The sequence below is a fragment of the Maylandia zebra genome, linkage group LG9, assembly GCF_041146795.1.
Source record: "Maylandia zebra isolate NMK-2024a linkage group LG9, Mzebra_GT3a, whole genome shotgun sequence".
Lineage (NCBI taxonomy): Eukaryota > Metazoa > Chordata > Actinopteri > Cichliformes > Cichlidae > Maylandia > Maylandia zebra.
In genome coordinates this window covers 31,817,872-31,835,324 of record NC_135175.1, presented here as the reverse complement: position 1 = coordinate 31,835,324, position 17,453 = coordinate 31,817,872, and the positions used below count along the sequence as shown (strand labels likewise).

The 17,453-nt window shown below is 41.0% G+C and overlaps 2 protein-coding genes across 3 annotated transcripts; both read right to left on the bottom strand.

Moving 5' to 3' along the window:
• Nucleotides 1-193: 193 nt before the first annotated feature.
• Nucleotides 194-14,375, bottom strand: si:cabz01068815.1 (Solute carrier family 51 subunit beta). The gene is made up of 6 exons (XM_004574067.3): nt 14,110-14,375; nt 11,737-11,778; nt 4,844-5,227; nt 3,198-3,314; nt 1,222-1,312; nt 194-1,134 (listed from the first exon to the last, which is right to left on the bottom strand). Exons 2-6 carry the CDS (start codon nt 11,774-11,776, stop codon nt 822-824), a joined length of 945 nt encoding a protein of 314 aa, XP_004574124.1. The 5' UTR covers nt 11,777-11,778; nt 14,110-14,375; the 3' UTR covers nt 194-821.
• Nucleotides 7,421-8,832, bottom strand: LOC101480290 (uncharacterized). 2 transcript variants are annotated; one of them, XM_012915664.4, is made up of 3 exons: nt 8,491-8,825; nt 8,277-8,319; nt 7,421-8,180 (listed from the first exon to the last, which is right to left on the bottom strand). In XM_012915664.4, the coding sequence occupies exons 2-3, from the start codon at nt 8,317-8,319 to the stop codon at nt 7,612-7,614; spliced, it is 612 nt and encodes a 203-aa protein (XP_012771118.3). In that variant the 5' UTR covers nt 8,491-8,825; the 3' UTR covers nt 7,421-7,611. The 2 variants fall into 2 exon arrangements, 1 of the variants encoding a protein (XP_012771118.3); XR_013100166.1 differs by having other exon boundaries at nt 7,422-8,180; nt 8,277-8,324; nt 8,491-8,832.
• Nucleotides 14,376-17,453: the final 3,078 nt, after the last annotated feature.

The following is a 17,453-nucleotide window of genomic DNA, read 5'->3' as shown; positions in this document are numbered from 1 at the left end:
CCTTAATGTTGTCATATATCCACTGAAATGATGGATAAACCAAACCATTATGTCACTGAGAAAAAGACATGCATGCCTTATAAGCTTGCTCTTCCAATGTGGTGAGCAGCATGAAGGAAATTCTTTCTCTACGCTAAGTAATGTTTTCCCATATCAGAGACATTTATACGAACAATGACAAGTCCGAAAGGCCTTCAAGATCAAAGCAAGTGATTTATTGTGATGCAATAATATCTGAGGCATCAGCACAACACACAAAAGTACTCAAATCTCATTAAGTTTTTCCCATTTCAGTTCACAACACAGGATGGAGGAAGACTAGAACATTCGGTGTCTATTTGTCAGACTCCCTGTGGACAGAACCTTATTGAAAGCAACTTTACAGCCCATCAAACCAGAAATCATCATCAACACCACAAGAGGAGCCCTAGAAACTGAACCATCAGCAGGGGCAGAGCTGCCTCCTTTAGCCACCCCAAAACTAACAATGGCGAAGCCCATTGGGGGAAGCACACATAAGCAGATCTGAACTTACATCCAGAAACTGTTTTTATAGAATACCTTTACAGGGAACCATTTTTATACAACTTTTGTTCCCACGTGGACACATTTTATGAGCGCAACCACCCACTGAAACTGTAATGTAAACTGTTATGAGCTTTATTAGGAATGAATAAAAAAGAGAACTGTTTTCTGATCATTTGAGGGTTTCATAAAATTTCACTCTGAAGTCATGAAAATAAGAATAATCAGAAAATTATGATCAATTATTAAAGCAAACACTGCCACTCCCACTGCCGCTGGTATTCACTGTGACCTCTTCAGCTCATAATCTTCACTTCATCTGGAGAGTCGAGCTCAGCAGCTGTTATTTTCTCTTTCCTCTCTTCCTCCTGTTTCTCTTCCACCGCAGGATCTGGGTACAGGCAGGAGGTGTTGCCATCTTTCCATGTGACCACAATATTTCCTGCATTGCTCTGCTCACTTGTGTCACTGTTGGACATGTGAGGCTTGTTTCCCTGCAGTGGCATGTCTGATGCTGGGTGTGTGCTGTTTTCTTTGAGCAGCTCCTGATCTTCATTTTTCTGAAGCAGAGATGTTGCAGCCTTGTACTCGGCTATCTTCTTCCTGCTCCTGTTTGAGTTAGTACAGAAACCTTTAATATAATATACAGTATGTTCGCTCTCAAAAAAATAGCAGTCAAACAACTTCGGGTCATACTTATTTGCCATGGCTCCCATTCCCAGGAGAAGAAAACCAACAAGAAGGCAGACAAAGGCCAGTCCCAGCAGTACAAATGTCCATGTGGTTGCTGCAACACGAGGATAATTAAAACCTGAAAACCTCCCTGCCCTCTTTCATATGAGAATATCATATGCACACTGCAGAATCAGTAACACACACACACAAACAAGAGTTAAATAAGGGCTTGTCAGTATTTCCCAACTTTTTATTTTTGATAATCTGTAGAATATTAGCCTCAAAACAAATGCGTATCTACAGATGTGAGATGTTTCCCTGATTAGAACATGTAAAAATTTGACATAACAGTATTTTCTACATGACAGCATTACAACATAACAACACTAACCTTTTAGTCAGCGAATTTCTCTGGATTTTTGAATGCTCGCTTTCTTACTAAAATATGTGGCATCAACGTTTTTGCCAAATGTGTAAATTAACAGTCCGAGCTGTTCACAGCTACTCCCCCTGACAGCCTAATGAGTAATGAAAATGAACCAGTGCCAAGACCCTTGTGGTCTGGTTCACCAGCATGAAGCTGAGAAACTGCTGAGCAGAATTCTTGCTCTGAGCTTTATCATTTAGCTTTTCCCCCCCGACAAGTTTCCGTTTTCTATATGGAAAAGCTTTCAGCATGTGGCAAAGTGGCTGGGACAGAATTCATTTGCCATTTGTCACTTGCATATATTGTTATTTTGTGTTCTGATATCTTATAGTCTATCATAATGCTTTAATGTAGTGATGGGTCCAGCAACACTGACGCACCGACGCATGTCTCAAGCTCACAGAGTGAAACCTGTATCGGTGCGTGCGTCGCTTTAAGAAAAAGTCACGTGATCAGCTGTGTTTAAAAGATGCCGAATTTTTCTGAATAAAAACTTATAATAAACTCTGAATCAATTACATTTAAATGGGTAATATTACATTCACAATACTGTCATTTTAATTTTCACTTAATGTCATTCACAATATATTTTAAAGATGTCTGCAATAGTTGCAATGTAAAAGATATAAAATGATTCCATGGAAAGTACAATAGCTTACAGTGTGTACAAGTATGACTAGGTCATTGAATCAGTGTCTGTTGAGTCTCAAGTAAGGTGCCTGCAATGATATTTAAGGTCCAGCAGGTGTCGGTATGGAGCAAAACAGCAACACTGTGTCGACACAGATACAGTTTGGGGAATGTGCTGAAAGGCTTCACGAGGCCTCATCTACCCATCACTACTTTAATGTAAACACAGCACATGCAACCTTGGCTCTACATACTATCCCGGGTCTGTTTGTGGTAGCATTGGTTATAGTCACTTCATCATTAATTGATTTGAATCTTTCATTTGTTTATGTAGCTTGGTTATACTTACCATTGTGTGTTCCTTTGAGCAGGTCCTATGTGTAAAACAGTACTTCCTGATTTTATAGGATATGATGTCACTGATTATGTCAATTGGGTGTAACCAAATGAAGAGGTGTTTCTTTTGTGTAAAATTGTTTATTTCATTTAAAATAACCTCACGAGTCAGATTAAGTGAAGAGATTGACTTTTCAAACTGTTTAGTTGGGTGAATGAGTTAAGTGGAAAAATCATTTTATTCCTGTTTCTTTGTCTAGACTGTGTTGTGTTGCTTAGTCTATCCTGTTTTCCCAATGGTAGAGGTTAATGAGATCCAGGTGTGAGTAGAATTCTGTATAAAGCAGGTGAGATTTTGACAGGTTCTTATGTTTTTGTGAAACAATTGTTGAAAGACGACGCCAGAAAATAAAGAACACTTAAAGGAAACTTGAACAGTCTGCAGATGCTGTCTTCCTATCACCTCTCATGCTGCTTATGTTATGCTACTTCACACAGCATACTATGTCTCAGGAAAAAAAAATATTGCAGACTATCCAAATTACCAAGTATTTCATGTTACACATCCATTTGGATCAAGTATTCTAGCAGGAGCAGCACTTACGGTCCTCTGTGCGGTAGAACCAACGTAGATACTCTCTTTGTTCCTTTGTCATAGCTGTCAGCTCTCCTGTTTGTGCTTCATCCTCGTACGTCAAATCGTCAGAAGCTCTCCGATGTCCTTAAGAGGACACACAGACAGACCCCACAGAAGCTTTGATTGTCAAACACAAATGTAGCAAACTGAGGATTTCAGTATCAGCTCTTAAATTTGTCTCTGTACCAGTAATGATGAAGTGGCAGGAGAGCAGGTCCTCTACTGCCAAGTATGCATGCAGAGTATCACTGGGCAAGATACTAACCCCAAGTTGCTCTCGGATGCATCCATCGCATTATAAATGTGTACGCATGTTAGGAAGCACTAAAAAGCTTAGAAGAAAAGTGCTTGCGTGATTGGGTGAATTTGGCATGTTGGGCGCTTTCTGTGCTCTGGGAGAGTAGAAAAGCGCTATACAAGAATTAGTCCATTTAACATTTACATGTGCTGTTCATTAAACATACTCTTCTGAATGTAATATATTTTGAGTTCCTTAGTGATAAACTGTAAAGATTTTGTTGGCCAAAGATTCAGGTCACTGTGACCTGACCTCCTCAAAGCACTTTCTAACACAAGTCTCATCCACACGATCACACACACATTCATACAGCTCTTATCTATACACTTTGATCTAACACTCACACTCCAGTGGATATATCAGGACAACTTGGGATTCTGTATCGTGCCCAAGGATACTTTGACACATACAAAGTACGTTATGTGGATCCAGCTTTCTAACTGCTAGCTGACTCACAGTCTCTCATGACAAGAATGTTCTGCAATGAGTTTTCTTTGCTTTTCTATCTTTATTGCAATCAAAAAACACAGGTCACTAATAAGCACAATAGTATGGACAAGTTTGATTTAGACAAGATTAGTGAAAGAAATTCACTGACGTTTAAATGAGCTCCACCTTTTTCAGCTGAAGAATTAAAGTGATAAATGAACACTTTAATAGAATACTTAATAATATTAACTACTTTTTGACTACTTCAATATATTTTCATGAAATCACATTATTGCACTTTCACTTTAAATTTGTCCGAGTTCCTTTTCTACTTATATGTGAATGTGTTGCGTATTGCTAAAGCAGGATTTACGGTGTGTCCGCGTACATGTTTTCAGTCGAATGGTGGGGGTTCCACCCACCCTAGATACATTCCCGTGCAGTCATCCAATATCCTGACTGCATGTTGTTGGAAGCGTATGACATAAGCATCTGCCAAATGTAGACTGGTTAATAAGTGAGTCAGAATAGAGGAAAGAGTGATAGCAGAGTTCACTAAACTACAAAAGTCCAACATAAAGAAGCACAGTGGCTGCGGTGGACATTTTCATTGTTTTTAACTCTCTTTGTGTGTTAGAACTTCTCTGCTGCCGGCTGACAGACCAAAATCTAAAAGAGCAACAGTGGCCTGCAGACCAGCTGTTACACACACTTTGTACACTGCCTCCATCTGACAACAGAGGCAGACTGCAGGCCTACAGGCAGGCCCTGGACTAAAGTGGGCAGTGAACCCGCTGTCTTTGGTGGACCATAAATCCTGCTTCAGTGTGAAAAGTGTGCAAAGAACAGAAAAGCTGCTTTCTGTTCAATAACTACTGAGTCTTACTGAATCTTTCCTGGCAGATGTCCCCCTGATCCAGAGATCTCCACTTTGGGTGTTTGCTGTGTTGTACGAGGATCGCATGCTGGCCATTGTGTGACAGAAGCATTGATAGCTTTCTACTGATCAGTTGGTCCCGGTCACAGTCCCATATTAACCAAGCAGCATCCACCTCGGGTTCATGGCAATCCTGGGTGTGCACTGGCCCTTCGTGCTGGGCTGACAGACACCTAGATGATGCGACACACATCAGCATGTCCCGACTGATCCAGATCCACTGCTGATATTCAGAGTCTAGGTTGCATGTCTTCAATTGGACTTCACCTGTATCTGCTGAATCTTCCAGACACAGGTTGTGCTGGGTGTTGTGGATCATGAATGCTCTTGCCCCTGCAGGTGTTGACAGTATAACAACGTTAGATATAGACCACTTAAAAAATGATATTTTGCATGGTTGGAGCTTAACAAGGTTCCAAGTAGAGCTTCAACATGGAACAAGACAAAATGCGAGTGAGACAAAACATTTTTTTGAGCATGCAATTGATTTAAAATAACGCTTAAACTGAAACAGGCTGTTTTACAGCTGATCAAAAGTTTAGGACCACATGCCTTTAAAAGGCCATATCTGTGTAAAAATGTCAATTCATTGTCATTTTCTGTCAGGTAGTCAAACTGTCATGATGTTCTGACGGCAAAGGCAAAAAAAAACTTTCCCTTTTTGAATGTGGTTGGGTTGTTGAACTGCATAAGTCTCTCACAGCACGCCATCGCTGCTGAGGTGGGACACAGTAAGAAAGTCATTTGGAATTTCTTAGATGATCCTGAGGGTTATGGAACAAAAAAAATCAAGTGGCAAGACCCAAAGAAATGTCACAAGCACTGAACCAGAGGATCCAACTGGCTGTCCGTCAAGACACTGGACAATCCTTGACCCAAATTAAGGCTTTTACTGGTGCCGACCGCAATCGCATAACCATCAGACGACATCTGAGACTGAAGGGCTTTAAAAACAAAAAACGTCTTCAAACTAAAACGTCTCTGTTTTGCACTTTGCAAGAGACCACCAAACATGGGACATTGAAAGGTGGAAGAAAGTTTTACTCTGATGAGAAAAAAATTAAACCTCGATGGTGCTGATGGTTTCCAATGTTACTGACGTGACAAGCAGATCCCACCTGAGATGTTTTCAAATTTACAAAAATGGACAACAGTTCCAGACAGTAGATGCCCTTCATGCAGTTGTCTTCAGCTATGGGTGGCTGTAGCTCAGGTGGCAGAGCAGGTCAGCCACTAATCACAAGGTTGGTGGTTTGATCCCAGGCTGCCTCCTGGCTGCATGCCAAATGTCCTTGGGCAAGATACTATGTTTGCCTACTGGTGGTGGTCAGAGGGCCCGGTGGCGCCAGTGTCCGGCAGCCTCGCCTCTGTCAGTGCGCCCCAGGGCAGCTGTGGCTACAATGTATATGGGAATGACTGGATGTGTAAAGTGCTTTGGGGTCCTTAGGGACTAGTAAAGCGCTATATAAATGCAGGCCATTTATCATTTCACCACTTGGAGAAATTTTCCCACTCACTTCATAGAAACGCTTGCATCAAGCATGGCGCATCGAGTTTTTAAAGTGATCAACAATAACGCTGGAGCTACTCATTGCTGAATTCATGTTTGGAACTTTGACTTCTGTTTTGGAGGAGGGTTAGTGGTCAGTTTAACCCTCATAATGTCCTCCCGATTTCCATACAGCTTTGCTCCTCAGGGGTCAAAAATGTCCCCACTTCATTTGACTGTTTTTTAAAGTATAAAGTATAAATTGTCAATCAATTCAGTGTTACACCTTAGTTTTACTTAAGACCAACACATTAACACAAAATTTACTCAACATTTTACATTTTAGGGCCACCAGACCTTCTTTACAAAAACCACACCCTGTTTTTTAGCGAAAACAAATTGAGAAAAATCGGGAGGGTTGGCATGTATGGTTGTGGCAACATCACTAACCTTGTCAAACACCTCAGAGTAAATCATATCACAGAATATGAGGAGCGTATGTTGAGACTGAAGAGGAGGACAGGGACAGGTGGTGCTAGGGTGAGAGTCTCTCACGGAGTCCTTTAGTGCTGCAGGCAGGCAACGTGTTCAAATAGGCACAACTTCAGGTTTTTTATTTCTATATGATGAACCCTGCATTATTACGTGATAAGAACAAGTAATCTGAATATCCTGTAATCATTATGACGCTATAATTTGAGATACAATAAATAAAATCCGTTTTTGTACAAAGTATCGGATCAGTATCGTCGATACCACCCTGAATATTACTTGGTATCGGATGGGAAAGGAAATCAGTGGTATCGCACATCACTAGCAAGCACCCAGGACGCTACGACGTAATGGGAAATTCACAGACAAACTCACGGATTCTTCCACTGACCGCTGCGGCACACCTGCACCAGGGCAAACATCCGCCTGCTATACAGGTGAAAATAGAGCAACAGGCCCGCTGAGTCCTTGATTTTATCAAAAAAAGTTGTAAAGTTGTTTTTGTAGGATGGCACATTGATTGTGTTTAAATATCAGAATCAGAATACTACCATACCTTGGTACGTCTATTCTGCAAGAGTAATTTGGTTTTACAAAAGCAGTTTTATATCTTTTTAAAAACAAGAGTGTTGCAGTGCTCGCATTTAATCAAAAGACAACTGAGTAGAAGATGCATTTTTATTAAAGAGGTTCCATTCAGTCACTCTGAGTGACGGTTGGCATGTCACTTTTGGATTCACCTCTCATCTTCATCACCCTCATCGCTTTCTTTATTGCCTTCAAGTAGGGAGTCTTGTTCTTCAGAGTCGCTGTCAGCAAATTCATCCCACCAGTGGAACTGTTTGCTTGCATTACTTTTCTCATCATCACTGTCTTCCTCTCTAAACTGTCTCCTAAATCCTCCAGGAAGCAGATCCTCCGCTGCTTCTCCTTCATCCGGGTTGGCTTCATAGTCAACCTCAGCAGCAGCAAGGTCACTTTCATCTTGATGAGCTTCATTGCGTTCCTCTTCATCGTTGCTGCTGTCAGCATTTTGATCATCATTATTATAATTGCAATAATTGTGGTCATTTTCATCATCAGCATTATTGTCATCATGTCCATCATCAGAGTTGCTGTCATCAATTTCAAAACGAATGTTGAAGAAATTATTCTGATTGATGTGATCATTGTTGTTGTTAAGCTGCTCTGGCTCCCAAAGTCTCGCAACTTCACGTGGTAAAAATATTATAACATGTTCCACACCATTTTCAAAGACGTTGTCCATATCTCCCCAGTTACCACCTTCAGCCAAGAGTGGTTGCTCTACATGAAAGTTCAGTTAGCAAAGTCACAGCTAATCAAAAGAAACTTCAACACTGCATTACGTTTCTCTTGTACAATAACAGATCAAGTTCTTACCCTCATTAGGCTGAGCATGGGCCCCATCTCCTTGTTCCATCATCTGAACTTTAAAGATCCCACAAAGACATAAGTTATTCAAGTTAAGCAGTACATTTCCCATCTGTACTGTAGGGCATGCTCAAAAATCTCACTGTAAATATCTACCATCAGCTATCAAAGTTACAGCATTAAAAGTAAGTGTCACTTATAAAGCAGTTCCCCCAAAACTCACCTTTTTTTCAAAGAAACTGCTCTATGAAAATGTCCTAGTTCAGCTGTGTGTGTATCTGCTTGTTGCTGGAGTCAAAAATATGTTTCAGTTGTAACATTTAAACCTGCACTGTAACTGTGCAATAGCTGTGATGTCATAAGAACTACCAGAGTTCCATCCCATGACTGTTCCTTAAAATTCCACCTCAGGAAGGCCAACTCTGATGGCCTTCATCAGGGCTTATGTAAGCTTACTTCAGGAGTACCAATGTAGCCACTGTACTCCAGGTACCCTATGACCCTGATGGAGGGAGGTGTTAGCCCTTTTCTAACACAAAAATCAGTATAAATCACAATATACTGATATTTAAAAAACATAACCATGCTAACAGACAGCCATTTCTAAGTAGTGATCAGTGTTGGTCAAGTTACTTGAAAAAAGTAATCAGTAACTAATTACCGATTACTCGCCCAAAAAAGTAATTAATTACTTAGTTACTTTTTAAAAACACGATTTACAACCTGAATAGGTGATAAAGCGATAGATCTCTCAGCCCAATTCTACTTTTTCTGCATAATCCATCATACAAAATGTAATCAAATGGAAAAGCATCTTTTTAAAACTTGTTTTATCAGTTTTAATCTTTTAACTTTATGCATCAAGCAAACATGTAATTATCTGCAACATTCTCTGACTTGAATAAATTAGTTTAATATTTAAACTTATTTCCTGCACATTCCAGCACATAAAATAAAATATTTGTTGTGTTTACACTCAGTCTTTCAAATAGATGCAAGTAAAACACAGCAGAAAATAAATAAAGTCAAAGACTCAGCGGTCCTGTTGCTCTATTTTCACCTGTAAAGCAGGAGTGGGGCAGGCGGAGGGTTACCCTGGTGTAGGTGTGCTGCGGTCAGTGGAAGAATCCGCGAGTTTCTCTGTGAGTTTCCCATTACGTCGTAGCTACTCGGTGCTTGTTTGGAAGTTTAGGGGTTTTTTTCGCTGTAAAAAGAAGTTTTCTTCCCACGCACAGCGGACACTAATGTTTTTGTCACTTTTTATGGAATCAAAGTCAAAGTAAGGTCAGTACTTCCACGCTTTAAACGCTGCACGCTCATACTCTCTCTGCACTCGATATGTGATCCATTGTTGATCTGCACACAGCTGTTGTCACGAACGTCGTGCTCGCTTACGTCACTGTCATGAGACATTCTCGCAAAAAAATCACGGTTTTAGTAACGTAGTAACGCAGCGTTCCTACGGGAAAGTAACGGTAATCTAATTACCGTTTTTGCAATAGTAATCCCTTACTTTACTCGTTACTTGAAAAAAGTAATCGGATTACAGTAACGCGTTACTTGTAACGCGTTACTGTAATCCGATTACTTTTTGCCCCGATTACTTGCCCATCTCTGCACATATGTGGACGCCAGGTCCTAGGAGGTTAAGGTGCCTGGGAAGGGAAAAACTGCATTATAGGTGGCAGAAAATTCACCTCTGTTCAAGGATCATCATTCACAGTGAACATAGATGGCCTCTTTCATTCCTCTTTCAAACCATCTGTCTTCTCTGTAAAAGATGTGAACGTCAGCATCCTTGAAAGAGTGACCTTTGTCTTTTAGACAGACATGTACAGCGGAGTCTTGTCCCATCGAGGTGGCTCTTATATTTTGTGTCGTGCATTATGTAGAGGTCTGAGCACTCCTCACTACACTGCACAGCGTACAGTGCGTTGTTTAGCTTGTGGTTGGGAGTTTTGTCCTTGGGATGAACCAGTTTTTGTCTAAGAGTGGCTGAAGTGCACTGGGATGTGATCCTTGGAGAAGACTCTGCTGTGTTCCTCTGATAAACCTGCTACATAAGGGATGACAGTGTTGTTCCATTTGTCATTCTGTTTCTCCCTAATTAATTGAAACCTTCTTTCCTACCCATCTTCGCTATTTTCATGAAAGCCCAATTGAGATAACCACATTTTAAGAGCTTACTTCACATGTGTGTGTTTCTTCGTTTTCCCTTCTGGCTTAGAGGGAACATTTTCTTCCTGGTGTTGCAGGTTCCTGATTACTCCAAGTTTGTGTTCCAGAGGGTGGTGGGAGCCAAAAAGGAGGTACTGGTCCGTGTGTGTGGGCTTTCGGTAAACTTCACTGTTGAGGTTTGATCTCCACTTGGCAGTGTGCATGCATGTACAGTGTGTGTATGGTGTGTAGTTCAATGTGTAGTAGCAGTGTGTGTCCATTTACCTTTGTGGTGGGGAGCCTGTCTCAGCAGCCGAAAAAAAAGCTCTAAGCTGCACTGATTCTAGTTGCTGGTGCCTTGTCTTGCGGTCTTGCGGGTTGCACACTTCGTGCTCACATGGGATCCTGGAGCCAGCCATTCCCCTGGCATATTGCCCATGGTCACACATTTCACACAGACAGCGGATCCTGGCAGTGGCTGCCTGAGGTCAGTGAGTTCTCTGACGTCGCGGGCGCCCCCCTGTTCCCACGGTCTTGCAAGTTCACGAGCAGTAATGTAGAAACTAATGGCTTATCTGTTGAAGCCGGGGCAGTCAGTGTTTATTTGTGTGTTGTTTTCTGGGAAGGCCAAGAAAGAGCTAGAACACCTAGCAGGAACTCCCTGCTCATTGACTCCCTGTAACTAAGGTTACGGACTCCCTGCTGGCTAGGCTACACGGGGCCATGTCTACCCAGGCTTGTCTAACCAATTTGGTGTTCATTTCATCCCTCTACCTGCATCACCTGTCCCATCACATGCTGGCAGGTTCTGGGGACCCTGACATTGCACCTGAGCTGCTGGCCACTTCCACTCACCTGGCTTCCCTACCCTGCCAGCTCTCCTCTTTCCACCATGCCTAAGTGGGCAAAGTGGGGATAGTGGATGCCTCACAGGCAATGGTGAAGTTTCTTGGCCCTCGGATGGCATCCACTCTCCTATCTGCGTGAGGCCAGGCCCATCCTCCTGCAACCCCTCCCAGCCCCTGCCCTCCAGCAGGAGCCAGTAGAGGGCGACTATCAGGAGGAGGATACTGACTCTGGGGTCCACTTCCCCGACATGCCCATCGTCCACAAGTTGGACCACACATACAGCCCAACGGTCACACTTGTACTTGGCACCTTGTTAAGATCCAACCATGCAAAATATTGTTTGTTTGTTTTGGGTTTTTTGCCATTTTTCAAGTGGTCTTCAACTTTTGATCGGGACTGTATATATTATATTAAGTATTAATAAAATCATTTCAAAATGTGTTTGAATAACAAGGTTATTTACCAGACAGGAGCAGCAACAGTAAGATCCTGGCATCAAACATATCTGAAAAAGACAGAGTAAGGGGATTCTTTCAGAACACTCAATAGAAGCTGTACAATATAATGCCAAGTGCAGCAATATCATCCTGTTGATATCAAACATACATTGACTATACATCTATTTATTATCAGTACATTTCTTTTATATGCCCATTATTTCATCTCTTTTATTCCTTATCTTGCACTTTTAATCTTTTGTGCTACTGACAGGAGGGTTACATTTTGTATTCTATTGTATTCTATTCTGATTACAAGACTATACTAACTATGTTTTTTATACATGTTTACATGCAGATAAGAGAGAGCCAGCACAGTGACAGATTTATTCTGGTCAACCAAGAGGAAAGTGAGCACACATCCAAAGAACCAGCAGTACATAGAGAATAGTGGTGTGTGTTATTTCCACAGCCAGTAAAAAAAATAGTTGTATAGTGTTCACGTTGTTTCAAAACACCTTTAGTGCTTGACTGACATATTTCAGCTTGTAGGTGTCACCAGAATCATCATAAAACTATATGAATAAAACATTTCAAATAATATTTATTCTTTTAATAGGCAACCATATAATGTATGGGTCAGAGAGACAAAGTTTAGACCATGTGCCAAGATTACCCACTGGACCAAACGTACTGATGAAGCAATACAACTGTTCAGTCTAAAAGCATTGCTTTCATCCATGCAACTTTGAAGAGTGTCAGCTGTGTCAGAAGTCACTTCTCTGTCTGGCTCACAGTGAACAAATCTCATTGTAAAGACCTATTTGAACAAGCATGTGATGAGCCAGTCAACTCCAGATATATACCTTGCATATAAATATAATATGGTGAGAAAAAAACAACTTAAACATAAAAAATCGCAAAGAAAGAACAATACAGTATCCACATCTTCACCAAAGAGTAAAACAGTGAAATGTGGAGTATTAAACATTAGGTCTCTCTCCTCCAAGTCTCTGTTTGTACATGAGTTGATAATTGATGAACAAATTGATTTACTCTGCCTTACAGAAACCTGGTTGCAGCAGGAGGATTATGTTAGTTTAAATGAATCAACACCCCCGAGTCATTCTACCTACCAGAAACCTCGAAGCACAGGCCGAGGGGTCGGTGTGGCAGCAGTTTTCCACACCAGCCTATTAATCAACCAAAGACCCAGACACTTTTAATTCATTTGAAAGCCCGATGCCTTGCCCACCCTAGGTGGAAAACTCAAAAATCTGTCTTATTTGTAATCATCTATCATCCACCTGGGCCTGACAGAGAGTTTTGGTCTGATTTCTCAGCATTTTTATCTGATTTAGTGCTCAGCTCAGATAAAATCATTATTGTGTGATGTTAACATCCATGTAGATGCTAAAATCACGGCATTTAATCTCTTATTAGACTCTGTTGGCTTCTTTCAAAATGTAAAAGAACCCACCCACCACTCACTAATCACACTCTGGATATTGCTTTACTGTTGCCAGAGTGCTGCTCATAGGGGGTCATATGATTGGATTTTCTCTGCATGTATTATTGTAGTGTATACCTTACAATATAAAGCGCCTTGAGGTGACTTTTGTTGTGATTTGGCGCTGTATAAATAAAATAAAATTGAATATAAATCTCCATAATGTGTTTCTAATATTACTGACCACTCAAAGCACTTTTAGAGTACAAGTCACATTCTAACCATACATTTGAATATTAGGTCAGTTTTATGATTGTTACATACAATTTTTCAGCTGGTATGATTAATGATTATGAAGGCCGGAGAAACCTGCGGTCAGCTGAGGATGAAAAAGTCACCTGGTTGTGACAAAACATTTCTCCTTCTCAAAATGCAATCAACTTTCTGGGAATGTGTTCAAAGACATTTATATGGGATGTGGCACTGATAAGCTTCAGTCTGACTCATTATCACTGCTGATTTTCAAAAGGTTCAGCAGCTAACCTCTCACCATCATCCTAATTTAAGGGCTTAAAATCATTATTAGTACTAATCATTCATTTTATCCATAACATATTTTTAATGTCTTTATCCCTCTTCCCTTTTTAATTACTTCTATCAGACTACCCCAAGTATTTTGTTTCTTAGTGCTGTTTGACTGCAAAGACGTCTTATTTTCAGCACACCTTTGGATCACTTGCACAGATGTAATACTTATTTTGTTTCTGATGAAACATGTCCCTCTCTTCAGAACTAGTCTGTGGCACAAAAAGAAATGTTTTGTTTTTTGGGTTTTTTTTGCAAACAGCATGAAACAAACTGTGAAACAACTTTCCCCTTCATAGAAACCTGCTGGTTACACTTACGTAAATCACAAGAAACCATCTATATTTACTGATAGTGTACTTACTTTTTGATGCTCCAGCTCTGGCAGAAGAAAGGAGAGAGTATCTGTGTGCTATGCAGGCAGAAGGCTAAAAATGAGACTTTCCAAAGTGAATGGGGAGGAGACTGTCCAATGTTTCATTACTCCGCCTTCTTTTTCTGAACGCTGATTGCGTTAAAGCCCATAAACAGAAACACTGTGATATTTTGTTGAATTATTAAACAGAACTACTATGTGAAGCTGAAGCCGGTTGCTGTTCTGCTATAACTCAGTCATGCTGTCCTGTTAATCTTTGATATCAATATGAAACTCATTCTCACAAAAGTGCTGCAAAGTCTTTGAACCAAAGTTCAGACGGTTGCATTTCAGGTCTTTGACCCTGTTGCATAGTTACTATTTATATGACCTCGTTGCAACCTTGGTTTTTCTGTTTGTAAAGGTACATGACTCATTGGTCAAACGCCTGCGGGCTAACTGCTGGCTGTAAAAAGATTCATTTTTATAGCACACTTGTGGAGAGGTGAATAACCTCTGTGTCAAGAAAGAAAAGCACATCTTGTTGTGTATATAAAAAGATTCTGGAAGGTATATTAATGGGTGTTTCTCCCCTTTTCACTCGTGTTTATACTCTGCATTTAATCATTAATTATTCATCTCTGGCTCTCCTCCACGGCAGGTCTTTTGTCTTGTCTTCCTCCCCCCAGCAGATGGCTGCCTCTTTCCTAAGCCTGCTTCCCACTGACGATGTGCTTCCTCATAGGGAAATGGAATTAGATTGATTCTTGGGGTTTTCTACATTTTCTTTGTATAATTTGTAGGATTACAAGTGGTTTGAGGAGATTGTTGTTGTGATTTGGTGCTATATAAATAAAACTGAATTGAGTTGTATGTGAGGCCTGGCACTGAGGAGAAAATGACTTGCACTGTTTGAGAGAACGAGCTGGAAAGGATGTGCAGCAGATTAAGGATAGAGATCAAAATGTGCTTAGAGGTGAAGAGCATGTGTTCAGATATGAGAGTACTTTGATGAACTGAAAGAGAGGAGGACAGATGGAGCACAGCTCCTGAATCAGGAAGAGCAGAGGATTAGTAAGGAGGAAGGGAGGGAAACTATAGACTACAATGTCAGTAGAAGCACGACAGAATACATGTATGTGAATTAGAGAGAGAGATACAGGTTTTCCACCTGAATATGTAACATGAAAGGTCACTGTTGTAAAGATCCAGATTTTAGCACATCCCAGCACACCCACTCACTTCACCAGATGCACCTTGTTTACTTCTCTCCCCTTTGATTGGGTGTGGTGCTTGTCCTTAATTGCACTCACCTGTCACACATTATATAAGGACTGCATTCACTTTTGGCTCACTCTTTCTTCACTCCCACACGGGGCGGCAGCAGAGCATTGGCAGTCCATGTGTGTCTTTCCTTTATTGATTTGGGAATAAAAGGAGAACCCTGTGAACGATTAGATGACTGCTTATTCTCATTCTAATCGGATGAGCCCATGATGCTGATTACTTAAACCCTAAGCCTTCCTTCCTTCCTAACAGTGAGAGTGAAGACAGATGAGTTTAAATATCTAAGTTATAAGGAAGTCAAATTTAATTTATATTGCACTTTTCACAGAAAATTAATAAATCACAAAGTGCTTCACAATAAAACATTTGTTTGGTTGATATATGGATTGGAGACAGTGGCACTGAGCTGAGCATGCTCAGATGATGGACAGAATTAGAAATGAGTCCATCAGAGTGAAGCTCAGAGTCAGAGAGGCTGAGATGGTTTGGTGCAGAGGAAGGAGGGTGAACAAAGGATGATGAAGAGGGAGACCTCAGCAGAGGTTTATGGGTGTAGTGAGGGAGTGCATGCAGATGGTTGGTGTGACAGAAGATGCTGGAATAGTGTGAGATGGAGCAGATGATCCGTTGTGGCCATTTTGGTTGCGTCCACATATGTTAATCTATTTTATTTTAAACAAATGCAACACTCCACGGCTGCAGGATGTACTGTAGGTGGAATCCCTTCTCTACACTTGCTATAGTACATGGCACTTTAAACAGCACATGTCCAAGTCTCATTGAGGTGTAATGTGCTCCTTAGCGGATACTCAAACTGCATCTTCTGTTTGTAGTATAGTTCGACTGGATTCTTGTTTTGTCCATCCTAATTGTGTTTACCACTTTTCCTTTATGTAAATCATATATGCTTTCCCATTATGCCCAATAATTACACCTTTAACATTTCTTTGGCTGTTACTTGTTATAATTCTGTCCACAACTTTGTTTCAGTTTTTCATGGACAGTTTAATATTTCCTCACTGCTTTAGTGTGGTTGTCAGTTCAGTTCTGAGGCTTGTAACTAGGGATGGGTACCGGTGACATAAACGGTAGTAACCAGACCGAAAAGCAGCGCACATTTCGGTGCTTTTTTTCCTGAGCTGTGATACACTTCTAGCCAATCATTTTACGTTTCCGAGGATAGTAGGCGGGTCCAGGTACGTACGTTCTTTTATGCAGAGCTACAGATTAAAAATGCCCAAGGTGAAGCGGTCAAAAGTCTGGCTGTACTTCACAGCAAAATATACAAACTCAGCAGCAACAAGTGCTTTAAGCTGATACTGTGATACTGTCAAAGGAGGCAACACCTCGAATCTGATGAAACACCTGGCGACGCATAGCGTTTTGTTAAAAGCCCAGAAATGCCCCGTATTTGATAGCTTGCTGCGAGAACTCACACCGAGCACATCTACTGCGGGTGGGTTGCCTGTTATGGGACCCGGAGCAACATCCCCAAAAAACCTGAAGAGGAGCGTCCTGGCCCCTAGCCCTGCCAGTGTAGCAGAAATGATGAGGATGATGATGCAGCAGCAGCCGTTCTTCTCTGCGTGAGTAGCTTAATGTTGTTCATGTGTAATTTACGTTGAGTAGGCTAACCACGTTATTACATTAATGCATGTAAGGTGAACTAGCAAACATCATCATAGCTACATGCGGCTGTCTTCTTGTTTGATGGCAGATGCTCCCTTCACCCTGGCCAAAAAGGCTAAAATGACCAAAGAAAAAGTGGAAAACAGCTAAACATGAGAGGTTTTTGGACCAATTTTGTGTTCTCCATTCTTTAAGCACCGGCACCGTTTCAAAAGTACCGATTTGGCACCGGTATCGGATAAAACCTAAACGATACCCATCCCTACTTGTAACTTTATCGCAAACACATCTGGGCTTTGTCTTGATGTATGTTCAGTTATTCAGGTAAGTAAATCCCAAAAAGTAGACCTGCTCAATTTATCTTCTGTCCAAGTATTTCGATGTGACCTGAACATCAACAGAATGTTAAACAAAGGCTTAACACAGACCCACAGCTG